This window comes from Osmerus eperlanus, chromosome 4 (genome assembly GCF_963692335.1).
Source record: "Osmerus eperlanus chromosome 4, fOsmEpe2.1, whole genome shotgun sequence".
Classification (NCBI taxonomy): domain Eukaryota; kingdom Metazoa; phylum Chordata; class Actinopteri; order Osmeriformes; family Osmeridae; genus Osmerus; species Osmerus eperlanus.
Genome location: NC_085021.1, coordinates 13,774,850 through 13,800,632, shown reverse-complemented (window position 1 = coordinate 13,800,632; position 25,783 = coordinate 13,774,850). Strand labels below are relative to the sequence as shown.

At 45.0% G+C, this 25,783-nt stretch overlaps 2 protein-coding genes across 5 annotated transcripts; one reads left to right on the top strand and one right to left on the bottom strand.

Moving 5' to 3' along the window:
• The first annotated feature begins 7 nt into the window (after positions 1-7).
• Positions 8-5,856, top strand: aaas (achalasia, adrenocortical insufficiency, alacrimia). The gene is made up of 17 exons (XM_062459306.1): positions 8-56; positions 271-389; positions 937-1,064; positions 1,308-1,366; positions 1,481-1,572; positions 1,684-1,730; positions 1,846-1,944; positions 2,165-2,308; positions 2,423-2,543; positions 2,825-2,949; positions 3,073-3,133; positions 3,221-3,311; positions 3,428-3,521; positions 3,637-3,704; positions 3,803-3,884; positions 4,080-4,164; positions 4,411-5,856. Exons 2-17 carry the CDS (start codon positions 279-281, stop codon positions 4,564-4,566), a joined length of 1,563 nt encoding a protein of 520 aa, XP_062315290.1. The 5' UTR covers positions 8-56; positions 271-278; the 3' UTR covers positions 4,567-5,856.
• Positions 5,506-25,169, bottom strand: col2a1a (collagen, type II, alpha 1a). 4 transcript variants are annotated; one of them, XM_062459302.1, is made up of 53 exons: positions 24,865-25,169; positions 21,290-21,306; positions 21,081-21,113; positions 20,305-20,337; positions 20,094-20,147; positions 19,611-19,721; positions 19,291-19,368; positions 18,771-18,815; positions 18,548-18,601; positions 18,060-18,113; positions 17,282-17,335; positions 16,960-17,013; positions 16,737-16,790; positions 16,567-16,611; positions 16,303-16,356; positions 16,030-16,074; positions 15,861-15,914; positions 15,307-15,405; positions 15,127-15,171; positions 14,922-15,020; positions 14,668-14,721; positions 14,425-14,532; positions 14,250-14,303; positions 13,968-14,066; positions 13,748-13,801; positions 13,473-13,571; positions 13,254-13,307; positions 13,098-13,151; positions 12,862-12,915; positions 12,668-12,721; positions 12,369-12,413; positions 12,118-12,216; positions 11,813-11,920; positions 11,586-11,639; positions 11,385-11,438; positions 11,212-11,269; positions 10,906-10,931; positions 10,697-10,804; positions 10,470-10,523; positions 10,204-10,257; positions 9,941-10,102; positions 9,646-9,753; positions 9,358-9,465; positions 9,139-9,192; positions 8,892-8,999; positions 8,742-8,795; positions 8,498-8,605; positions 8,352-8,405; positions 7,951-8,058; positions 7,512-7,800; positions 7,119-7,306; positions 6,718-6,960; positions 5,506-6,571 (listed from the first exon to the last, which is right to left on the bottom strand). In XM_062459302.1, the coding sequence occupies exons 1-53, from the start codon at positions 24,956-24,958 to the stop codon at positions 6,425-6,427; spliced, it is 4,251 nt and encodes a 1,416-aa protein (XP_062315286.1). In that variant the 5' UTR covers positions 24,959-25,169; the 3' UTR covers positions 5,506-6,424. The 4 variants fall into 4 exon arrangements, with proteins under 4 accessions (XP_062315286.1, XP_062315285.1, XP_062315287.1 ...); XM_062459301.1 differs by having other exon boundaries at positions 10,906-10,959; positions 11,216-11,269; XM_062459303.1 differs by having other exon boundaries at positions 10,906-10,959; positions 11,216-11,269; positions 15,307-15,334; positions 15,895-15,914.
• Between the last annotated feature and the right edge of the window lie 614 nt (positions 25,170-25,783).

Here is a 25,783-nt window from a genome sequence, read left to right as displayed (position 1 = left end):
TAAAATTTGAGCACGGCGGGCAACTGGATCAGTGCGCAAGCTTCTCTTTAGAAAAGGCAAGTCTAAAATGTTTTAAATAAATGCAATTTATACAAACACACCACACTGTATCTGCATTATTACACTACGGTAGTGATACTATAGCTTTTTTAGTTCATTACCTAACTTGAATTAAATAACTACTGTATACGTTTTGAAGCTGACGATAGCTAGCAGCTAACTAGCTAACTCCTGTGCTAACTTTAGTTTTTTAAATATTTATCTTTTTAGTGCCTGGAATGTGTTCTTTGGCACTGTTCCCCCCTCCACTCCCTAGTGGACAGACCACCCTGTATGAATCCAACAATGAGCTTGTCGCGGGAACGACAAGTGACAGCCTTCAAAAACAGGTTCGTAGCTTGATATATTTTGAGTTATTTGTATCTAACTGACGTTAGTAGACATGATTAAAAACAAACGTTCAATAGCTTCCTAAACCACCCTTCGACACACACACACACACACATATGAAATGTCTTGTCTTATCTGTTGTGCCTGTGCACTTTATATGTTTCACTGTGGGAGAGTGGGAAACGTTCTATCGATTCCTTTTTATGTCTTGACGTGAAGAAATTGACAATAAAGCTATTTGAACTTGATAGATACATACATAGCAAACACAACAACATTCCTTACAATGAGTGAGACCTGACGAGGCGTACTTAACATTACAGAAGATGTATCTGTGTGTGTGTGTGTGTGTGTGTGTGTGTGTGTGTGTGTGTGTGTGTGTGTGTGTGTGTGTGTGTGTGTGTGTGTGTGTGTGTGTGTGTGTGTGTGTGTGTGTGTGTGTGAGAGAGAGAGAGAGAGCATGTGAGAGAGAGCGAGAGAGAGTGTGTGTGGAAGAGAGAATTAGACAGGTTTTCAAAAAAAATCTTCCGTGTATCTTCACTGTAGGAGTCTGGTCCTTTGAGTCTTTACTTCCCACGGGAGTCATTAAAGCCCCACAGTCGACCAGAGAGTAGCAGCAAGGCAGCCTTTCTGGACCACTGTGAAACACTGTGGATGAGAAGTGCATCAGCATGGTGAGCCAAACACATTTGACATTAGATGCTTTCATTGAATCTACCAATCACATTCATTTCTTAGGAATTACAATATTCACAGATATTTTACGATATTTTACAAGGCTACAGACAGCATTGCCTCACTCTCAACCTGTCTAGGAAACCTGAAATTGTATTGCCCATAACTCTGTAACATTATATAATCTCCATCCTTCCTACTAGCACGTTTTTGACATTATGCAATTCCTGTGTTTCTGCCAGGCGTGATGCTGGGGTCTCTGGTGTCTTGGATGAAATTGTCAATTCTAGTGCTGATGAGGGTGAGTGAGCACATGGAGCTTTGCGTCAGTACAGTCCTATTCTCACTCAGGGGTTCACAGTGCTGGAGTTTCACTTACTCTCTAAGGTGTATGTGTGTGTGTGTGTGTGTCCAGTTCCCAAATGGCTGACGATGAGCTCTGGCTGTGTCCTGGCTTTGCTCCGCTGGGTCTCTTCATTCCATGGCTCTCTCTTTCCCCACCTCACGGTAAGTTGCCTATTGGCCTTGGTCTTGGTTCCGATTACATCACTGAGTAGCATATGTATGTATGATATATTTTAAACGTGGAAATGTGATTCTCTTTTTCGGTCCATTCAGTTGAGCAGTGAAGATATGATCGCTGAGTTTTCCCAAGTGCTCGACTGGTGAGTGGCTCTTTACCAAGGCTTGATTCCGAATGAGAACTGTGGGGGCATATTGCCGTGGTGTCAGTGAGGTGAGAGATGGACTCTGGGGATGTGTTTGTTTCCTCTTGCGCAGGTGTGACTGTGCGGTCCGAGGCTTTGCCTGGCACCCGCACACAGACAAGTTTGCTGTGGCTCTCTTGGACGACTCCATCAAGATCTACAACCCTAAAAGGTCTCACCATCACTACTCTGTATGGAGAAGGGCTGCTGGTGTACCCACGTTCACCATGACACACGAATCATCCTTTAAAGGCATTTGGGAGCAATGCTTCAAACGCCATGAACAGGTCTTGTCTGTCTGAGAATGAGGAGGCATTGGGATGTTTCACCTTGTGATTCGATTGTGTTCTTCTCCCACCTCGAGCGTAGCGTGTCTCCTGTTTGTCTCTTAGTGCCACAGCTCCCACCCTGAAGCACCGTCTACAGCGCAGTGTGGCTGCAGTGCAGTGGAAGCCTCTGTGTGCTTCTGCCCTAGCTGTCGCCTGCCACAACTGCCTACTGGTCTGGCATGTGGACCCCAGCTCGCTATCCACCAGGTACACACATACTATGTTGCACCCATACAAGGATCTGGAGGATTACTGTGGTGCCATTTGTGCCATGTCTTATTTGACTTCCTGTTCGTCCCTGTCCTGGTTCCACCAATGCAGACCGTCCTCCGGCTGTGCTCAGGTCTTGTCTCATCCGGGACACTCGCCAGTGACCTCCATCGCATGGTCACCGAGTGGATCTCTCCTGGTGTCGGCCTCCCCCGTGGACACAGCCTTGATGGTACGGCTCACAATTCTCATCACTCGGCTTCGGATGAATTGGCACACTGCTGACATTGTTCTGCTGTGTTTATCTCTGTGGAGCGGATGGACTTAGCCTTTAATTACTCTCTCTCTCTCTCTCTCTCTCTCTCTCTCTCTCTCTCTCTCTCTCTCTCTCTCTCTCTCTCTCTCTCTCTCTCTCTCTCTCTCTCTCTCTCTCTCTCTCTCTCTCTCTCTCTCTCTCTCTCTCTCTCTCTCTCTCTCTCTCTCTCTCTCTCTCTCTCTCTCTCTCTCTCTCAGGTGTGGGATGTGGCAGCAGAGAGCTGTGTGCCTCTTCAGCGTGTTGGAGGGGGAGGGGTGACCTTCCTGTCCTGGTCTCCTGACGGAAGCCGTGTGCTGGCCTCTACCCCCTCTGCCCTCTTCAGGTTAGAGAGGAGCACTGCCAGGGGCCTGGAGACCACAGATGAGCACGAGGCTCACACGTTAACAGGGCCACAAACGACTGTTGTGTGACCTGGTGTGTCTTTGCTGTGTTGCGCTCACTGCAGGGTGTGGGAGACCAGGATGTGGACCTGTGAGCGATGGCCGTGTCTGAAGGGACGCTGTCAGGTGAGACGTTGACTCGACCAGAGTGCTTGCTGGACTGTCCTTAATGAGACTGTGTTCCCTGATAACATGTGCCTTTCTACTGGTTAGTCGGGATGCTGGAGCCCCGATGGGAGTCGATTGCTCTTCACTGTGCAAGGAGAGACTGTTATCTACGCCCTGACCTTCACTGACACACCAGGTACACACACACACACTAAACCAATCAAACAGACTTTTAGTGTTCCGAGAACTGTATGTAGAAAAACACAGTTTGTGGAGCCTTGTGTGAGTTGAGCTAATGTGATTGTCCACTAGGGGCACCGTTGAGGATGTCAGGAGGGCCAAAGGCAGCAGCCGTGGTGGCGGACCTGTCTGAGACCAGCTTCAGCACACCAGATGGAGATGTGGTGTAAGCACAGGACAGGGAACACTGAGAGCTACCCAGGCAGAATCATGCACAGAGTGATAGTCACACAGTAAGATCAACACACCGTTAAGTCTTTGTGTGTTTGTGTGTCGTACAGGGTAGGTGGAGAGGTCCAGTCCCTAGCGTGGGATCCCAGTGGAGAGAGACTAGCCGTGCTTCTCAAAGGTCCAAAACACTCTTGTCATTTAGCCTCTTTTAGCCATTAGTCACCTTCTCTCGTCCTGTCATTCTGTCTCAGCGACTCACTGTATTTGTTTCATCAGGTTGTCCCCAAGCAGGAGACCGCCCTGCCATGATAGCTGTTTTCAAGACCCGAACCAACCTCATCTTTGAGCTGCTGCCATGGTATGTCCTGGTGCACAGTGTACACACATTGAACACCATGGTGCTTACACATCAGACTTCATGAAGAGTGTGAGTGCTTGCTATGTATGTATGTATGTATGTATGTATGTATGTATGTATGTATGTATGTATGTATGTATGTATGTATGTATGTATGTATGTATGTAATGAACCGTCCATGTGGATGTGTGCCAGTGGTTTTGTCCAGGGAGAGGAGGGGGCAGAGCCCAGGCTGATGCAGTTCCACCCCAACTTCCAGCATGGGGCCCTGCTCACTGTGGTGAGACTCACTGTTTCAGACACACTACACTGTATCACTGTCCACATGATTCACACTGTAAGCCCACTAACTTCAGATAAGAGAAAGAGGTTTTAATTCATTTGAATTGTAAAAAATTGATTGCACAATACTGATTCATCATTGTATAGTCTTGTGTAAGATGAGTTAAAGTGGGTTGAGGAAGCAGGTTTACCTCTACCTAAACACACACTGTTGAATCTGTCCGTCTCTCTCCTTCCTCTCCAGTGCTGGTCGAATGGTCGGATCACCCACGTTCCTTTCTACTTCATGAGTGCTGGAGCCCCCCAGCTTGGCCTTGGAGGCAGCCCCCCCCTCCCACAGCCCCAGTCCAGACCTGCAGACTACGCCAACCAGACTATCTACACTGAGCTCATCTCCTGACCACATACACTCTTTTTCATAATGTTTCAGAAAAATACATTTGTATAAAGAATTTATTAAACTTTTTCTGATTGAAAATATTGTCCTGAATGAATTTTAGACCAGATGAATATACCTAATGAACAAGTAGGAGAGAACACTATTCATCACAGTTTCATGTACAAATGACTAATCCATTACAATCAGCATATCATTTTGTTTTCTTTATTTATGCCTATTAGGTGAAACAAACAGAATCCAACCATGCTTGACTCTGCCCTGAAACAGGAGAATGAATACAGTACTTTCGTTCTTGTGTTTTGAGATTCTCTTGTAAAACCCTCCCAGTCTCACATGCATGCACACTGTCAGACACCATGCACTAACTCACACCTGGGAGATTAGGTGACCAAGAGAAAACACAACTACAAAACATTTGTACACAATGGGCTCAGTAAAAAAGTTGTATTCCAACATATACGTATTTATTCAGAAGAAACAATTAAAAATCAACTTCATTGTTACTTGGTTTTTCCTTTTATTTCCAATTTACATCAATTAAAAGTGTAACAAAATAGACAAAAACAAAACAAACAAAAATGATCATGATCATAATAAAATTAATAACAAAAAAAAATATACACACCCTCACACACACAAAGACAACCCACCCTAGCTGTTTTGAGCGGCTCTCCTTGGAGTCTAATGGTTTGACTTTGGGGCTGGACTCCAGAGGAGGCGACCCAGAAGCCCCTGTCCCCTCTGTGGCCCGACTGCACCTTGTATCCAGGGTGGGGTGTGTGTGTGTTGTGTGAGGCTAGTGGGAATTGGGGGGGGAGTTAGGGATCAATGGCAGAGACTGAATTCTAAAACTCATAGCACCTTCTGAAGACATAGCAACCCACAGCAAAGATGGCTGTTCAGCCCCAGATCCACACAAAAGCAAAAATTTAGGTCAGCTCAGATTTTAGGTCAACATTTTCACTTTGTTTTTAAGCGTGAGGTAGCTTTAAACAATCAGGATGACTACAACAAACAAAACCGTTTTTTTTTCTCCCAAATTTATTTCGAAAACTTTGGATGCTCATTAACTGGGTCAAAACACTTTTCACTAATGGGCATTCAAGGGTAAAGAACAATGAAAAATACATCCCAAATTAAACCTCACTTTCCAAAAAGTGTTGGTGTGCATATAGACACATGTACACACATTATGTGGAAATATATAAAACCATCTGGTTGTTTATAAACACAGACTTTTACAACAATAGAACCAAGGATTTATCATACACAGTAAAAGATTTGCTCCTGCTCTTGATGGAAAAAATTGGGAGCACCTGGAATTGTTATAATTACTGAAAATATTTGTTGGTCTACATTGATTCAAAATGCCGCATTTGTGGGTCAGGAAGGAGACAGGGAGGGAGGTGGAGCAGGACTGGCTGGTTCTTGGTGTTCTATAGTGGGAGGGGCTTGTCTTGCTTTTATAGTAAACCCACCCAGTCCTACCTCACCTCTGACCCTTGAGGTTAGACAATAAATAAGTGACATCGAGTCATGTTTCTGTTCTGCATCACTCGTCCTTTGCTTGGTCCCTCTTCCTCCTGGCTCTGACTCATTCCCGTCAACACTGGGCCACATGGGAAACATGACTGGATCTCAGGAAGTGGGTTGACAGGGAACGTTGGAATTACGTACGGATATTGCCGGTGCCCTTCAGTGCTAACATCCAGGGAGTACAACTTGGAGAGCACTTCTTTGTGAGAGAAAAAGTAGCAATTATCTTTTTTTAATTTCCTGTCTTCTTTTTTTGTGGAGTGTGTAATGTTTCATAGTTGAGTTATTTCTTTCATGTTTTTGGTCGTTGAGTTATTCCACTTTACAAGAAGCAGACTGCGCCTACGTCCACTCCGAACTCCTGGTCTGCTCCTCCGACGTCCATGGGAGCAATGTCCACGATGGGCAGACGGGAGGTCTTCTGTGTTTTGTACTCGAAGACAGTCTTGCCCCACTGGCCTGTGTGTTTCTGTGGGAAGAGCGCAAATCATGTCTTCAGTGTGTATCTGGTTGTGAACTGTAATTATGACAGCAACTTTAGGATTGTACGGGAATGGAATGGGTTTGCCTGTGTTGTCACACTGAGGCAAAGAACCCTATTAGTGCAGGCCTTACCTTGCAACCGTCCTCCAACACGCCGTAGGTGAAGCGGCTGTTGCCCTCGGCTCTGATCTCCACGTCGTTGGAGCCCTGCAGCAGCACGGCCTTCTTCAGGTTGCCTGTGGAGGCGTCCATGTAGGCCACGCTGTTGCGGCAGTGGTAGGTGAGGGTCTGGGAGGCCTCTGTGGACAGCAGCCTCAGGAAGGTCAGCTGGATGCTGGCAGCATTGGCAGCAGGGCCGTCCTGTGCGTAGTTGAACTGTAGGAAAGATGGACAGAGTAGAGGACTTAGTGGATAGAACTCTGGCATGGAAGACAATCACATTCTCCAAGTTACTGCAATTATCCAGGATAAAACTGCAGTCCAATTTGGAGAGAGATCGAAGCAGAAATGGTTGATGATGGAAAGAGCCTCACGTGGAATCCTCCGTTCATGGTCTCTCCGAACCAGATGTGCTTGCCGTCCTTGCCCTTGCTGCTCCACCAGTTCTTCTTGGGCACGTTGGCTATGCTTGGGTAGACGCAGGTCTCGCCAGTCTCCATGTTACAGAAGACCTTGATGGCATCAGCAGTGCTGCCAATGTTGGGATCCACCCAGTAGTCACCTGCAGAGGTACAGAGGCCCAACAAAAACAAATCACTATATGAACTTATTACAAATTATCCTTCTAATGTCACATAACATGGCATGCCACATCAGTCTCCTCCCTTTCAAATGAATTGTTGTTGCAGCTATGCACAATATATCCATCCCAGATTTCCCTGTAACTTTCTCCCTGTCGTCCTCCCTGTACCTGCTCCCGCACTCACCGCTCTTCCACTCAGGGTGGCAGAGTTTAAGGTCTCTGCAGGTGCGGGCGGGGTTCTTCTGGGTACCGTCTGGGCTGCGCAGGTTCTCGATCTGGTTGTTCAGGGACTTGAGAGTGGAGTCCACCTCCACGTCATGCTGCCTGAGGGAGCTGGAGGCCTCGTCGGCCCTCATGTACCTCAGGGGATCAGGGGACTTCTCAGGCTGAGACAGGCCAGCGAAAGCAGACATGTCGATGCCAGGGCCAGGGGGCCCGGGAGGCCCAGGGGGTCCAGCGTTACCAGGAGGACCCTGAAGATGGCAGAGGGGTGGAGGGGTTAGATGAGTATATAAGAGCAGTTTAAGTACCTGAGTATTCTACTGAATGATTATTCCACATTGTATTTTTAGCAGTCGAGGGCAGTGATCTAAATCTATCTAGGTTTGTCATGTGCTACTCACAGCTGGCCCAGTCTCTCCAGAGCGTCCACGGGGTCCGGGAGGTCCAACAGGTCCCAGCTGGCCGTTAGATCCATCCTTTCCAGCAGGGCCGACTGGTCCAGGGGGTCCCTGCACACATAGGAGGGGTCAACAACAGCTCAATGCTGGAGTGTTAACACTTCTTCATAGAAGAAGAAGGTTCACTGTTTTCCTGATGCACTATATATGACCTATGGTTCATAATCAGCACCGGCCATTCCAGCCTCTGTTTTGTCAGGGAGATACATGTATGGTGATTGTATTTATTGTATTCTATCTGTAAGATTTGGCTTCCTCTAAAATATTGTTCTCTTTATGTAATCAGTAGGGAAATGCTTGTTTGTAAATGTTCTGTCATCCTCTCTCCTCTCCACTGGACCCACCTTGGCTCCACTGGGCCCAGCAGGTCCAGCAGCACCAGCATCTCCAGCAGGACCCTGTTTGGACACAGACACATCATGGAAATCAGTTGTTGGAACTCAGTAATCTTGAGGTGTAGTAGGCATAGCATGATGAGTAGGCGACTTACGGGAGGTCCAGGCAGACCCTGCAGGCCAGTGAACCCACGGTGACCCTTCTGTCCCCTCTCTCCTGTCTCGCCAGCCTCTCCCTTGTCTCCACGGGGTCCTTGGGGTCCCTAAAAAAGAGAGCCACGATGTGTTGGTCAACTGAGTTAAAGTCTGAGCTCTTGCTGTCATTGTTGAGATATTTTTATAATAGTACGCCATCAAAAGAAAACAAAATAAATGATAGTGAGACATGGTGATACTCACAGCCATTCCTCTGGCTCCAGCTGGTCCAGCGGGTCCAGCAGGTCCTTGGGCACCCTGACACACGACAGAGAGTTTAGCCAACCTCATTCAACTATTCAACAGTAACAACATATTTCATATTCACTTAAAATATGTGTGTGTGTCACTCACAGACTCTCCTCTGTCTCCCTGCTTGCCAAGAGGGCCGACGGGGCCAGGGGCACCAGGGGAACCAGGGGCCCCGGGGGCACCAGCAGGACCAGTGTTACCACGCTCTCCCTGTGGGTGGACACAACACCATCGCAAAGACAGTCAGGGGTTATGTAGTCATTATCAAGTTCTGCTTGATCCACAGTGGATCCAGTTAAGGTAAATAGCATGTTTTGGGTCCATATGTGGTGTGATGCTGGTGTGTCACCTTGACTCCAGTTGATCCATCTCTTCCAGGGGGTCCATCTGCTCCAGCGTTGCCCTGGGGGGAGCAGAGAGAACGTTAGTGAGGTTCACAACCGCTTCCAATCCCTGAGTAAACTAAGGCATTCAGGAGATGCAGACCATTGAAGCTTTTGATTGGATCTTGTTTTTATTATGGTCTGGTATTTTACCATGTATGCTGTCAATGTGGTTTTGCACTGACCTCTCTACCAGGCTCTCCAGCAGGTCCACTCAGTCCAGGGGGCCCAACAGGTCCAGGGGGTCCACGATCCCCGCCAGCACCAGGAGCTCCCTGCTTACCGGGCTCGCCCTAGAAACAGGAAATAGATCCATCAGGGAATGTCACTCCAAAAATGTATTCTGACTAGTTTGAAGCTGTATTTCTGTCAACACAACTTTACTGTAACGGTTCACTCATAGCTAATATAGTATCATATAAAACCCTGCCACTGGATCTGTTTGTCTAGACATAAGAAAGTGAGAGACTCACAGAAGGTCCAGGAAGGCCAGGGAAGCCCCTCTCTCCACGCTGCCCAGGCAGACCAACAATACCACGAGATCCAGCCAATCCATTGGGACCTGAAGGTCCATCGGGACCCTAGAGAAAGAGACCAAGACCTTGGGTCAGCACTCAAAACACCATCTTTTACAGTTCCTTACAAATCAAACCAAGCTGACCACAATACAATGGAATGTGTACATATATAGTACAAAACTTCATCATATCCAATAAACTGAGGTGGTGATAACAGTTTTGTCAATGCCAGGGTGAGAGGGCTACTCACAGGGGGTCCATCCTCTCCAGCATCTCCCTTCTCTCCTGGGGCACCAGCAGCTCCACGCAGCCCAGCATCTCCCTGTCTTCCTGTGGGGCCTGAGTCTCCACGAACTCCCTTAGGACCATCTTTACCAGAAGGTCCAGCAGGGCCAGAAGCACCAGGGTTACCCTGACAGAGAGAGAGAGATACAGGAATACTTCAATCACAGCACAGGGTTTATGGATAATCTGTGAATGGTTATGATTAGATATTATTTTGTTGACACTCACATTGGGACCAGGAGATCCAACTCTTCCAGCAGCACCAGGGAAACCAGTAGCACCCTATCAAATAGAGCAAGGAAAAGAAAACTTTGCTTAGATTAGATTTGATTCGTCATACGATGATTACTTTGCTACTATAGGAATGTGAATGTAAATGTGAATATGTATACCTTTATACAATATAGGGAAGCAGAGAAGTCAGTATAAACCTAAGACATTATTTGGGTGCTAATTTCTTCCTGTGATGAGGAAGTGAAGAAGTGTTTACTCACAGCAGCTCCCTGAGCTCCACGGGCTCCTTTAGGTCCAGAAACACCAGTGGGACCCTGTAACAGATTCAAACAACAATCCATCAATTACTCCAACTTAGTATGGGCCCATGCATAGATACTACTACTATGGTATTACTTCAAGCAGACAATCATATTTCTACAACTGAGACATAAAGGCTAGCGTCTTCCTCCTGGACTGAGCATTGCTCCTGGAGAGAGGTACTCACCACAGGTCCAGGGGCCCCAGAGGGTCCCTGAGGGCCAGGGGCACCAGCGTCACCCTTCTGTCCACCCTCACCAATCTCTCCCTTGGCACCAGGCTGTCCATCTGAACCCTATGTAGACAGAGGAAAAACAAGAAAGAAATGTGTGATCTTGTGTTGTCCTATTCAACAGCCACTGTCATAGCTGCTAGGATTAGAGAGGCTGTACTCACAGGAGGTCCAGCGAAGCCAGCAGGCCCTGGAGGACCAGTCTCACCACGGTCACCCTGCAGGAGGACAGAGGAGACTCATGTTACACTTCAGGAAGACCAGGTCGCGAGGTGGGAGTGTGTTGTTTTAATGTACACCTCATTGAGGGACTCTTCCACTGTATAATGATGTGAGTGATTTACATGTCAGCGCGTGGCTGTCAAGAGTTTTGACTTTGGGTTTGTTTTCATAACAGTTATGGTTTTTGATCGATGATGGATCGTTTTCTCTTAATATTGTAACATAGAGAGAGGGGTAGAGGGGGGGACTCACAGGAGCACCACGAGCACCACCAGCACCAGTAGGTCCAGAAGCTCCAGTCTCTCCCTGGGAGGGAACAATAGAGCGGTGTGAGAAGAGCAAGAAACACATTAAACACTTTGAATTCACTCCATACCATCTCCTATCAACCAGAATATAAATCAAAAGGTGTAATTCTCACCTTAGCGCCATTAGGTCCAGCTGGACCAGGAGGACCAATTGGACCAGTCAAACCCTGAAGAGGAAGAAAAAGAAAGAAAGAGAAGATAGGGGGAGATATTTCTCATCACTCTCATTGACAGTTTTTGGATAATTATCTGAAATAGAGACAGGTGAGCTACTTAAGGAAAATGTTGTTTCTAATCCGCAGCTCAGGACTCACCCTAGAGCCATCCTTTCCAGAAGCACCCTCAGGTCCTTTCTCACCATTGTCACCCTGAAGGACAAAGAAAAGACGAGCATTCATCCCATGTGCTGTGTGCTCGATCAGAAATACAGTAGGAGGACTAGCAGGACATGAGTTCCTACACCGATCATGTATATAGTAGCATTAATTCAAGACAGTTGTTCAGACAGAAATGGTGCATTGTTTGGAACCATGTTCCTTACTCTGTCTCCCTTAGCTCCAGAGATACCACCAGCTCCTCTCTCTCCTGGCATACCCTGGAGGCCTGGGGGTCCCTGGGCACCAGCACCGCCAGATGGCCCGATGGCTCCCTGGTTGAGAAATGGAGAGTGGACTGATATTGCATAGCGGAGACTGACTGATCAGCTGGAAACACTATGTTAGAATTCAGTAGGGGCATACTGTAGGTAGCTGTAGACAAGGGTACATAAAATGGCGATAGAAGACCCATAACAAAATCAAGAATGGAAGATTGTCACACAGATTGTCAGAAAGATTGACTACAAACCTTGGGTCCATCAGTTCCGGGAGTTCCAGGAAGTCCACGAGGTCCCTGCAGACCCTGAGGTCCAGCTCCACCCCTCTCGCCAGGGAAACCACGCTCACCCTATCAGGGAGCAGACAGGCAGGATGTGAATGTTAGATTTATGGATATAGAATTTGCTATCAACCCAGGAACAAACCTATATATCAGTCTGTATCTGGCTCTGCAATTACTGTTCAATAATGTGAAGATTTTATCATGTAATCAAAACTCACTCTAGGTCCAGTGGCACCAGCAGCTCCACCCTCTCCAGGAACACCCTGTGTTGAGAAGAGAGATAGCATGTAGCTGAACATCCACTCATCATTTGTGTTTTTCAAAGATATCTTAGTTGTTTCAGTAATCTTAAATTACTAGTGCAAAGACCAAACTTCAGGTCAGGTCAGTCATTTCTGTGTTCTTTAGCTCTACAAGTTCTCTGTATGGGGGACTTAAAATGTGAAGGACAATACAATGGATTTCGACCCACATATATGTGACATAGAAAGAAAGTGTGGACTGTGAGAAGACTCACCTGGTCACCTGGCTTGCCACTCTCTCCTGGGGGTCCACCAGGTCCAGGCAGACCCTAAACAGCAACAGGACACAATCAGCCATGCTTTATGATGCAATCAAAGACAGACCAGGATATGTACTGGTGAGAGAGTGTTTCAAAGCTGCATGGATCCATAGCATGCAGTCTTTTGTAAAGTATAAAGATAGACTCACCTGGAAGCCAGAGGGTCCAGGCTGTCCTTGCTCTCCTCTCTCTCCAGCAGGTCCCTAGAAGGGGACAAATACAAGCCATCAACTCAGGCAGATCAGTAACACTGCACAGCCAGGTAAGAGGTGGCTGTACAGATGAACTTAGGAATCATGGCTTTTGCAGATACTCAGTCAACTAGAGGTATCTTCTGAAACTAGGTTTGATAAGAATTTATTTGTTAAATTAAACCATCACTTACAGCAGGACCGGGAGGCCCAGCAGCACCAGTCTCACCATCCTTTCCACCCAGACCCTGTACACAGAAGGAAAAACACACTTAGTTACTTGTTCACATTAAAGTATTATAGAACCACACAGGGGCACAAACAAATACTGTGCAAGACAATGATCTTACCCTCAGACCAGTGCGACCAACAAGACCCTTCTCTCCTGCTTTGCCAGCCTCACCCTGAGAAGGACAAATCATACTGGTTAGTGATATGGAACATACCATTTCTATATGAAGTAATACTTTTTGATGTTGAATATAGGTATAACCTCCCCAGGTTGGCACAATTAACCTTTTTTTATGCATTATTCATCTATTCTTTGTCAGAAAGCCTGTGACACTCACATTGGCTCCCTTAGGTCCAGGGAATCCCATCACTCCAGGCTGGCCACGGGCACCCTGAGGACCAGGAGGTCCAGGGCGACCATCCTCACCAGCGGCACCCTGTCAACATGACACAGCATCCCTCATCAGCACTGGACACCACCACACACCAATCACACTAGGGTTTCAAGACTAAGATGGGAAAATGGGTCTCTATAACAAGGCTTCTCTCCTGCCTATTTGTCTATAATGGAAATAGATTACAGGTAGATATGTCTTGGAGTTATCATACTTACAGATGGACCACCTTTACCCTGAGGACCAGCATCTCCAGGGCGACCAGTGAGACCCTGAAAACGCAAGACACAAGCAAGACTGTCAACATCACACCAGAACCATGGAAACCTCTTCGGCTGATATTCTGCTCTAAAATTTCAGTGACATGTATCACAACACTGGAAAAGGTGTCAGTATTCCAGAGTTTTGGTCACAGGGGATATGATCAGGGGGACTCACTCTGGCTCCAGGCAGACCAGGCTCTCCTGTGCGGCCGGGGTCTCCAGTACCACCCTTAGGCCCACCCACTCCAGGAACACCACGGTCACCAAGAGCACCCTGCACAGGAAGAGAGAGAGACATGAAAAATCTGAAGACAATTTGTATGGATCATTGGGATGAGTTAAAAAATGACTAAATGTAAATGAGTTGAGTTGTGCAACAGGCTTGCAGTTCTTTCCAATCAGTTTCAATGTGCTGATTGGTGAAACATTTACAATCAGTAACATGAGCAGGACCCACCTTAGCACCTGCAAGACCATCCTGACCTGGGAAACCACGATTACCAGGAGCTCCCTAGAGACAAGGACAGAGAGAGATTTTCATCATGATTATCGAGCTGGTCAACAGCCGAAAAGTAACAACCTATATGACAAACTCGTTATTCCAGTAGCTGCATGGTTTCCCTGGTTCTCACCCTCTCGCCAGGAGGTCCAAGTGGTCCAGCAGCACCAGGCTCTCCTCTGGCTCCTCTCTTGCCCTCCTCACCAGCTGGGCCCGGGGCTCCGAGGGGACCGGCAGGGCCCTACACACAGTCAACATGCAGAAGCTTCATTGGTACCAACACACTTCGGATACCAGTCACTTAGACAATAGACTGGAGAAAGATGAGTGTAATCATGAGTCATTGGATCATTGTCAGGAAAGGAACAGAACTCACAAGCTCCCCCTTGGGTCCGGCTTCACCTTTGAACCCAGGAATACCAGGGTCTCCCTAAAACCAAGACAGGGACAGTCATTACACACAGCCTGAATGAATATGATTATAAGCAGCACTTAGATGTGAACATTTCTCTTTTACATTCAGTTAATAACAAGATACTTCTTCTGTAAGAAGTGACTTTAATACATGTACCACCCAGACCATGTTGGGATTCCTAGGTTTTGGGTTGACCTTGTACTGTAGTGACCTACCGACTGTCCCTTGGGCCCAAGAGGTCCTGTTGCTCCCTGTGGTCCGGGTGGGCCACGTGGGCCTGGGAATCCAGGGGCACCAGAAATACCAGAAGCACCCTGCACAGATATAGACACCAGTCAGTATTACTGAGTATTCAACTAGTGATGGGGAAGGAGACCTGTTCTACAAAACTCTAGTGAGTGTAAAAGGAGGTTTACTTACAGCAGATCCTTTAGCTCCAGGGATACCATCAGTACCAGGGTTGCCCTATATGAGCAGAGTGAGAGAAGAGAGAATAAGCAAATAGAATGATCCAAAACTGTATATTTGATATACTAAATCCAGTTGAGAAGGTGTTTTGGTGTACATCAGACTGGGGGTTTGAAGTGCCAGGCTACGTACAGAGGCTCCTGCAGGTCCAGGAGATCCTGGGGTGCCAGCTTCTCCACGGGGTCCCTGAGCGCCCTCAGATCCACGGGCTCCAGTGGGGCCAGCCTCTCCCTGAGAGCAGATAAGATGGTCTGTGATTGATTGTTTTGATCAATAGTGAATGGAAGAACATGTGCTACCTTCTGTTTGTTATAAAGTGGAAGAACATGTGCTACCTTCAGTTTGTTATAAAGTGGAAGAACATGTGCTACCTTCTGTTTGTTATAAAGTGGAAGAACATGTGCTACCTTCTGTTTGTTATAAAGTGGAAGAACATGTGCTACCTTCTGTTTGTTATAAAGTGGAAGAACATGTGCTACCTTCTGTTTGTTATAAAGTGGAAAGACTTTCTTTATCTCATTGCAGCTTATCAGTAGTGAAGCAGTACATGACCCTTGATGGGGGTGGGGTGGGATTGTGATTGAATGTCAAAACAAGGTTATAATGTTGCCTGCTCAAAAGATAAAACATGACAGGTGGATATATTGAGAACTGGCAGTAAATGACCTGAGTTGTTCTGTACAAACCTTGGCACCTGGAGACCCTGGGAAACCTGGTGCTCCAGCAGGACCAACAGGCCCCTAAAGGAGAGAAAGGTCAGAGGTCAGTTATTAGCTTACTTTCAATGATTTGTTTTGAAAACAAAACAATGACATTCACTGTAGAGGAAACAAACATAGGGTATTTGATACTCACATTGGGACCAGCAGGACCAGGCAAGCCATCATTACCACGAGCACCCTAAGGAAGAGCAGGATGGAGAGGGAGACAAGACAGTGGTGATGACATGGGTTTTCTGATGGACATCACTTACATGACCAGAGCAATTTGAATTCTAATGTTGGTTATTCATGCATAGAAAACTGACATGGGACCATAATAAAGTATCCAATATAATGTAATGTAAATATATTGATATCATGAGCCGAATTGTTGAGTTGGGTGGAGGGGCAAAGGGCTGTTACTCACAGCAGATCCAGAGGGTCCAGGACGACCTCTCTCACCAGGCAGACCACGTGGTCCCTACATGAGACAAAGGCAAAAGAGTTTAGAGTCAATTAAACCATTGCATGAAAACTTATAGTACATGGCCTAAACTTGGTCTGTGGCTCCTCACTGACAACTAATTGTGTCAACTAATTGTATGAACTCTGATATGTCTTCATGGCTATGACAAGTAGTCAGTTTAAAAAAGTTGACTTCAAGGTAACTCTCAAGAAAAGGCTGACTCACCATAGGTCCAGGGGCTCCGTTCTCTCCGGGAGCACCACCCTCCCCCTACAGGGCGCAGGAAGAGGCAGTCAGACTCCATGTACAATAATACATATTAATACATACACATGAGGCCTCAGTAGATCTCCAGAGAGGCATGTGAGAGACTTTCAGATTGACAGGTGTCTGACCTTGGCTCCTGCAGCACCACCCTCTCCTTTGGCACCATCCAGGCCAGGGTGACCCTACGGTAGAGACAAAGAGACTGGTTAGGACTGGTCACCCAAGCTCCAGCGTTGTGACACCAATCATTATGTAGTGTGGCTAATCGGGTTGAACATGTAACTTGAAGGATAGCGTGTACATACTGGTGTCCTGTTTAATGACATGATAAGAAAGTTAGAAGAAACTCACTCTGTGTCCTTTAATTCCAGGAAGTCCAGGGGTTCCAGGGAATCCACGAGCACCCTGTGATGAAGAGGACAAACAAGAAATAAAATTGAAAATCTTATATTTCTATTAATCTTTAATAAAAACATGGTCTTGCTTGAAGAAAGTCATGAATAATGGGCTTTATAAGGACCTATAAAGTGTAGACTTAGTCTGGAGATAAAAAAAGCTAAAATATGTGCATTGCTTGCCTGCAATCAGCTTTTATCTGTGTAGTTCGTGGTTATTCTTGAAATGTGTGACAACTGTTAAAAGATAAGACAGAAAATGAAGTACTATGCAGTACCTGAGGCCCTGCAGGTCCACGCTCACCAGCCTTTCCAGGTTTACCAGCCTCACCCTGGAGACAGACAGAAAATTAAACTATTACATATGATTTCAAACTATTCTACCTACTACTTTCTACCTACAACATCAGTATTTATAACTTTGCGGTCAACAGAGCCACACAGAGTATGGTTTTCGGGGGACATGGAGAAACAGGGCCAGGTGAGTGTCTATTTATGGTGTTCATTGGAAGCTGCAGTTCTCCAAACGCAGTCTGACGTCATCCTGACCTTTCCTGGCTGATGAACAGAATCTGTTATACTGAGGATATGAGGCTGATCATCAGCCAATCCTAGGAATGAATGAATGATTGACAAGGAGTGTGCCTGAAGGAAGCTTCAGTGATGTGGTTGCATGAGTTTCCACTAATACATTAGGAAGGACACAAGGACAATTAAAGAACATGAAACTAAGAGTAGGGAGGATGTCTACGGAACACTGGAGCATAAATGTGCACATGCAGTGTTTACATGACACTGTGCTGGGCCATATGAGGAAGACAATAAAAACATTATTATATTATAAACAAACAATAAAGTATGTATATCTTGGTTTGTATTTGGATGCGTATGCACACTTTGTCAGTCTATATTGAGATAAGGGCTAAAAAGTAATGACATTTGTGGCTAGTGCTTGTGTACTGTGATTACACTTTGCATTGAATTTAAGGCCCTGCCCAGACCAAAGTGTTGGGCCTTGTCAGCACATTTCAAAATAGTTTTCTTTATGGTACTTACATCACTTCCTGGTTTGCCAGAGGGTCCAGATGGGCCACGGGGTCCCATGGGGCCCTGTTACAGAAGAAGGACAAAACACTTGAGACAGCTTATATAGACAGAAGGCTCAAAGTAACAGTACAGCACTGTGTTTATTATATTACGTTGTTTAGTCCATTTCATTAACCTACTTAGTGCTGTCTAATCAGAAGTCTTTTGAGCGTGTCAAACTACTTTTCCTTTATCTAAGTCAACAGAATTATATTAATCATAGAAGTTAGTTTGCAATTAGGAGTATGGGTGTGGTGATTTCCACATTCCAGGAATTGATACCTCTTATGACCCTTCTCTCACATGAGTTAGCATTTTTAGGTTCGGGTTTATAGGTCAGTTTTGGTTAGATTCAAGCCCATGGCAATTACCTGACATTATACAATCTGTTTTCATAGGGGCTTTTGTGACAAGAGACTTGTGTTGTACTCTGAGATGTTTTTAATAGATATACTCACAGCTGCACCGGGCTCGCCAGTCTCACCGGGGTTTCCTTGGAAACCTTGTGGGCCCTAGGAGTGACATAGAAAATGATGTATTAATCAGCCAAAGAGTGCTGTCAAGAGATCCTATCATGGTTAATGTTCTCTCTCTTACAAAGACTTAACACAGGAGCTAATGAATTATCTGCAATTATGATGACACCCAGCTCATAGTTAAATGTGTGATGAGAGTACTTACAGGGGCTCCTGAGGGGCCTGGGGGGCCACGGGGACCCATAGGGCCCTAGAAGAGGGAAAAGAAGAGAGAGTGTCTATCAGTATATTGATATTCATTGGTGGAAGTACTGCATATTCTTTTAAGACTGTCTTAAAAGTTACAGCTCTGTCTGAAGTTACAGCTCTCCATATTGTTGCACTCATTAAATCATACATTTAGTGTTTACACTTAAAATATAAAGGCCAACAGCAATGTAGCCTAAAGTGTTGTGAAATACGATCCAGTGGTTTCCTTGTGGACACAAGGTGGCAGTATCTAAGTACATTTCACAGCTAACATTCTGCAGCACATCCCCAGGATGGTTTACTTGTACAAATAATTCTCAGTCAATGATAGGCCTGAACATTGTTTTGTTCTGTGGTTTTATAATTCCTTATGGATGACAATCAGGTGGATACCGAAATACTGTGCAAGTCTCTAAAGCAGAGGGTCTGCTTTTGGCTCCAAGGAAGTATGACCACTGTTCTCACACAATCCTTACCATAGGTCCTTGCATCACTCCCATCTGAGCACCTCCAGCTTTCTCATCAAATCCACCTGCCATCTGAGCAGCAAAGTTCTGCAAGTATACAAGAGATTAGAAGAGACAATATATTATTATTATATTATTAGTAGTATTTTACAAGAGAACAATGTATCATTTTTCTGATGAAGAAGGCTGACTCTGCTGCATTGTGTCAAATGATCTGATCTCTACTCTTATACTCTGTGAAGAGAGCCCATCCAAAAGAGACACAATGTGTGAGAAATCACGTTTGTTATTTTCTACTCTAATGCCTTGAGCCCATGTTCCACACTCACCCCGCCAAGTCCAGGGGGGCCATTGGGTCCAGGGGGGCCAGGGGGTCCGGGGGGTCCGGGGTTCCCTGGGGTGCCAGGCTCACCATCTCTTCCTCTGGGGCCAATATTTCCCTAGGGAAAATTGGGAACAGATAAATGAAATGTCACTTTTCACATGGATGTGTACACTGCAAGTTAGCAGCTGGATTCAGAGTCTGAAAAGATGATATCATCTCGTAATATATACAGTTTCAGACCTGCAGCAACAATGAAATGTATGCCTGGTGTCTATAGCTAGCATTGATTAAATTAATCTAAAGTCAGAGTTTTTCTCTCATGATAAGCAGTTCAATGAGCACCAAACATTTAATAGGCAGTTGCTTCATTAATGTCAAATATAGTATTGACTACCGTTAGTTCAACAGCCCCTTCTGTATTAACTGTGAGTTTTTTTGGATGACATAAATGTAGGTCATTTTAAAGTGGCTGCTGACTCGTTCTTACCTTATCACCCTTAGCACCTGCCTCTCCACGTGGTCCCTGCTCTCCAGAGGGGCCCTACAGAGACAGCAGATTAGCAGCTAAGAAAGATGCACATCCACAAACAACTCCATTTCATCAATAGTATTATGAGCAGGCAAATAATTGAAATGAAATATAAGGGCTTATATGAGCTCTGATTGTGTTTAAATAGTTTAAAATGCAAAATGTTTACCATGGGGCCTGCTGGTCCTTTTGGTCCTACAACCTGGAGAGGAGAGCAAAATGGGCTTTCTGTCAGTCTTCAGTATTCGTTGAAATAAAATAAGTTTTGTCACATGAAACATCTGTCATGCATGGGTCAGGTAGCACATATTTAAATAGTTAAGATGTTAGAGTGGACAGTGCTGGCAGCACACATGAAGCAAAAACACAACATGAGGAGGATTGAGACTGACACTAAAAACATCACCTCCCTTAGAAATTCCACCTCTACTTGATTCTGCTCTGTCCACTCAACCAGTGCCAGTGCCATGCAAGTGACTAAGAAACTAACTGGATTCAAGAGGATTTTATTCGGTTCATTATGTTTCAGGAATTCAGGGCGCCTCTCTTTGTGTCTACGAGGGCCCATTAAACATGGTTGGTAATCACTTTTCAACAAGAGGCCATGCCGCTAGATCAGATGACTCATAAAAAAGTTAAAAGTGGGTAAATCCATGGAATGTGTGTAGCAAGGTGATGCTCTGATATATTAGGAGGCTTGACCCATGTCTGAGAAAAGCAGGCCAACAGAGGCTATCTTTATATTTAAAATATTCAATATTTCAGATCCATGTCTAGCCTCCATAAGAACATGACTAGAAACTAGAGCCTGTTTCCCTCAGTCTAGCCCAAATGTTGCTGTCAAAGCAAAACAGCTGTCTAAATTACAAGTGGATAACTCTAAGCTTGTCCATAAAAGCAAAGGTTAATAGTCTGTATGAGTTCAAACATGGTGTGCATACTTACATCTGCAATCTCGCCTGGTTCACCTTTCTGGCCCTAATCAACAAATTATATTTAGTGGTCTGTATTTACGTGTTATGGCCACATATACTTATATTAATGTAACCCACATTCTGAAAAACAATATTAACTACAGTATGTACACAACAAAAAGGTGTCTCTTTACATTAGATCAACACAACAGAGGTATTTGTCCTGACCCTTTGTCTCACCTTAGCACCAATTGATTCTGATGTGGCAGATGGAGAGATGAGGAAGAGAAGAAGAGGACAACATTAAAATAGGTTAACCAGTTACATTGCTGCAGAACCACCCTCCAGGGTTGAAGACTGACAAGGGCAGACCAAGCTACATCTTCCTTTCAGTCGAAACCAGTGGAAATCAATGACCAACCACCAAACCGATAGACCCCAGGAACCCATCCAGAAAAGATTATGAGGTTAATTGTAGCTCCAGCGGGAAGAAGCAAGAGAAAGCTAAAGGATTAACAGACAGCAGGTAAGATTCAATAAGATTCTCCACAACAAACAAAGGGTTTAGTATTCTTGCATGTGGTTTTGTTTAAATAGTGTATGCACTACATTGGATTCTGCTGTAATAAAATTCTGCTTTTTGTGGTTTACACAAATATATTGATTGTTGACACAAGAACTTAGTGGTTTGGCACAGCGCCTCTGAATTAGTTAAATACCAGTAGGTGTCCATATGAATTATAAAGGACTGTTAAGAGTTTGATAAGCAGCAATGTCAATTTTAGAGGTGTAATAAACTATATTTTCACAGCATATGTACTGGTGTAGATTTAGTACCAACCCATGATGGAAAACATGTGTTCCAGGAGTATATGAACACAACATAGTATTATGCTGGTCAAAGCAGTAAGCATGGGAGAACGCAAGGTGTCTGAACCCAAGCAGCAGGCTGGACCACTTCCTGTCCATGACTGAGTTGTTTTGCCACATGGGGATACCAAGAATAACCTCCATGTGGCGAAATCAGTCAATGATTGACAAATAATCATTCAGCCCACAGTACTAAGAGGTTCAGAGGCTTCAGTTTTCCTGTTTTCTAGTGAAAGCAAACAGAGTTAGGTCAAACCTGACAGCACATCCTGAGATCCGACCACTCACAGAAACAGCGTGCATAGAGAGGGGCAGAGTCTCAATGATGTTGCTGATCATGTCTTTAGACCAAAGCAAGCTGGGTCAAAAACACTTAAGAACAAGGAACAGCTGCGGTAAATCATTTACTTACAAGAGACTGTGGTGGGTATTAGCCTTAATCATGTATGCATCATTGGCGTTAAGCCACTGCATGTAGGCTATCTTATATCTTGAGGCCAGATGTCATAACCAGCTTTAAGTTCCCAGTTCAAAGTGTTTGCCAATGTCAGAAGGTGTACAGTAATTTATTCATGAGCAGGTGAATAAATAAATTACAACCAATGGGGGCGCTGGGGTCAGCAGGGCAGATGGGGCAGCATTCTCCGGATGGGATGATGGGGTTGGGGCACTCTTTGATCTCCTCGCAGATAATCTCATCACACAGCACTGCCCCGCTGTCGCACACACAGATACGACAAGGCTCCGGCTTCCACACATCCTTATCATTATAGCGTCGGCCATCCTGGATACAGCCACCTGCCTCCTCTGTAGTGGCCACCAGGGGGCGCACATAAGGCATTGCCAGGGTAGGGAAGGGGAGGATAATTAGGGTTAGGGGGGAGGAGAAGATAAGATTGGGTTGGGGCAATGGAATACATTTGTGGGTTGTAGAGTTTGGTAACAGGAGTCATGGAGGATGATGATGATGATGATGAGAGAGGCAGAGGTGGGTGATGGGAGGAGAGGGAGGGAAGAGACATGGGAGGAGTCATTCAGGCAAGGATGCAGGGGTGTGGTATAGGAGGGGTAGAGGGGAGCAGGGGATAGTGGGTGGAGAAAGGGGAAAAATCAAAGTTATCTTCCATCAAACAAGGCCTCAATCATACCACAAACACGTCAAATACGTCAACAATCCACAGCATGACAAACACCACTCAAATTGAGGCATTATTAACATATTCCAGATGATTTGCATGAACACTTAATGGAAAATTAGGAGAGGCCTGTCCATCATGCCGAGTTGTTGTATAACCCTGGAATGCATGCTACAGTAATTCAGGTGCTGGGTTTAACGATGGGCCACATGTATCTCAGACAGTAAAATCGGTTGGATATTCTCAAGATTTTATGCACTAAACTGAAGAAATGAACTTGATTTAGTCTGGAGGAATGGAACTAGGACAAGCCTCCATTCCCCTTCATTAAACAGAGATCTCTAAGGCAGCATTGCTGGCTACTTACAAAGAGTTCATTTAGAAGACAGAACGAATGCCCTAGTAGAACTATTTCACATAGCTTGGTGAGTATATTTAACCTGTAGACCTGCTTTGCTCTCCAAAGACCAAGTGACCTTATATGAATGAGTCCTTCTCATTGGGAGACTGTGCCCAATTGACAAGTTGCTGCCTTAAGTAAACAGGGGTCCTTTGAAATTCTCCATCTGGATCTCATACCTGTGCCAAGCACCAGTTCAAACAAACTGTAGAGAAGTGAAAATAGGGGACTCTTATTCACAAGGTTAGGTCTACTAAATGCAGCCATTTGTTCTTCTACCGTATGTGTGAAGGAGATTCTTAGCATGTACGTCCTACCAGACTATTCAGTACACGTCAAATGAGAAAATCCTTTTTTTGAAATCTATTTTTCCTGTTTGTTATTGGCCTTTAATTTGTGATATTGTTGCATAATATTGTAGTTAAAGATGTTTTGGAAAGAAGCCAGGTTTTGTCGCCCCTGTTCAATACCACAGTTAAATACAAATGCAGGAATAGGTGAAAATTACATCAAACCTAAATATTCATCTTCAGGTTTGGTCAATAGTGGCTCTATAGCCTAGAAGCTCTGTTATGGTTGAATTGTTTCTCTACCATGCCAAGTAACTGACTGCCACTTACTTCCTGCTACCCTTTGAGCCCACTAGGCTGGGGTCAAGCAGTTTATGACACTTTTACTACTCCTGCTTACAAGCAGAATACAATATTTCTTGCCCTTAACCTCCTCCTACTTGCTTGGCTATGAATTATTGAAAATAGAAATACTAACAATAAATACATCACAAGTAATGTTTGTCAATACTGCTCTGAAATTGTGTAAAAATGTCTGGACATTTCAAGGATAACCCTGATACATGCTCTGTTATGCAGTACTGTGAACCACTGGCAGCTCAGTGTATGTGCTGACCTAGAGAGGATGCACTGTGTATGTCCAGTGAAACAAAAGGATGCTTGTTCACCTGGTCCTCCATCCCTCACAGATGTGCCTTGATAGCCTCACCCATTCTCCATGCAGGAATGTAATACTGCAAATAAAGTGGTTGATGCCTGCAAACTGCAAATCCTAAACTACAGGCAAAATAGCTCAAAGTCTATACAAGAAATACCAGGCATTCCCTCTGTAGTTGTTACAGGTCACTTCACACTGGCAAACTTTATGATCTGATCTGCTAATTGTCGAAATAGAACACCTCCTGTCCTAATTAACCAACAACAGAGACGAACCAGGCCCAGCAACAAGTGAAGTGGCTGTATGTGTGTGCCGGTTCAATTGTCTTCACCTATGTCTATACAGTACTTTATCCCACAAACATTTGAACGTCTTTTCATTCCCTCAAACAATGAAACAAACTAACAAACACAGAAATCAAACATAAAATCTAAAGGCAATCATTTTAAGCATAAACTTACGGTCGTCTTCTTGTTGACATCTGACAACGGATAGTAAAACAACCTGGGATGCTACAAGTAGCAGAACAGTCCTTGAATCCACAAAGCTGAACATGTCTAAATATTAGACACGCAGGACCTTGGGTGAGAAATAAATTGACGGAGCAAGACGCGTCTCTCGGTCAGTGGTGAGTAATTGTGTGTTCCCAGAGACTACAGAACCATGCAGTCAACCTTCCAAAATCGAAGTGGAATCCAACGCGGGGCCCCAGCCGGCACTTAGCACCCACCGCGTCAGGGCAAGAACCGCGGTTTTATGTCCACTGCCCCTTCTATGAATCGTCGTATATTCCAAAATACCAGTCCTTCCCCCATACCCCCAATCGAGTTGAAACCCGAGCCCTATCATCCTCCCCTAAACTTCATCAGCATCTTTTCTCCTCGGACCCTCTCCCAGTACCCTCCTTTCTACCCTTGACCTGCCACGGAGAGGAACCCGAAAGGCCAGAGGGAGCGAATAGTGGGATTTTCCTTTTAAATTAATATATTGGTCCACAATTTATTGCAAATGTGACTTGTTAAACATTTTATTAAACATTTCCATTGTTTATTAGAATTTGAAGATCTGGTTTGAGCAATTATTCGATTTTTTGGGAGGGTTGGAACTGAATCTAGAGGCCTGAATTCAGTTGGAGCTAAGCCTCCCAGTTAACTGATATTATGTACTACTTCAATATACATGCCTATACAACATTTACAGTATAGTCCTGTTACATGTGGACATAGGTTTATTATCCTAAAGTGATTAAATATGTAACTGAGAGTGAAATAAAAAGAAGTTGAATCACTACAAATAAGGGATACAAAATATATATGCCTGTTATATGGCCCACTGAGATGTAGAGTGTACAGTATATGGATTACATTTGTTACAATCCGC

Bases quoted from the DNA above. Each gene is read 5' to 3' on its own strand.
- col2a1a (XM_062459301.1), bottom strand. From the start codon at position 24,958: ATGTTCAGCTTTGTGGATTCAAGGACTGTTCTGCTACTTGTAGCATCC. The intron at 10,103-10,203 runs GTGAGTGTCAAC...TCTCTCTGTCAG, and splicing joins TTGGATCTCCTGGTCCCAAT to GGTAACCCTGGTGCTTCTGG. The intron at 7,801-7,950 runs GTGAGTAGCACA...TGCCATCTTCAG, and splicing joins CTGGAGAGACTGGGCCAGCT to GGTCCTCCTGGTAACGCTGG.
- aaas (XM_062459306.1), top strand. From the start codon at position 279: ATGTGTTCTTTGGCACTGTTCCCCCCTCCACTCCCTAGTGGACAGACC. The intron at 3,522-3,636 runs GTAAGCACAGGA...TGTGTCGTACAG, and splicing joins ACACCAGATGGAGATGTGGT to GGTAGGTGGAGAGGTCCAGT. The intron at 3,705-3,802 runs GTCCAAAACACT...TTGTTTCATCAG, and splicing joins ACTAGCCGTGCTTCTCAAAG to GTTGTCCCCAAGCAGGAGAC.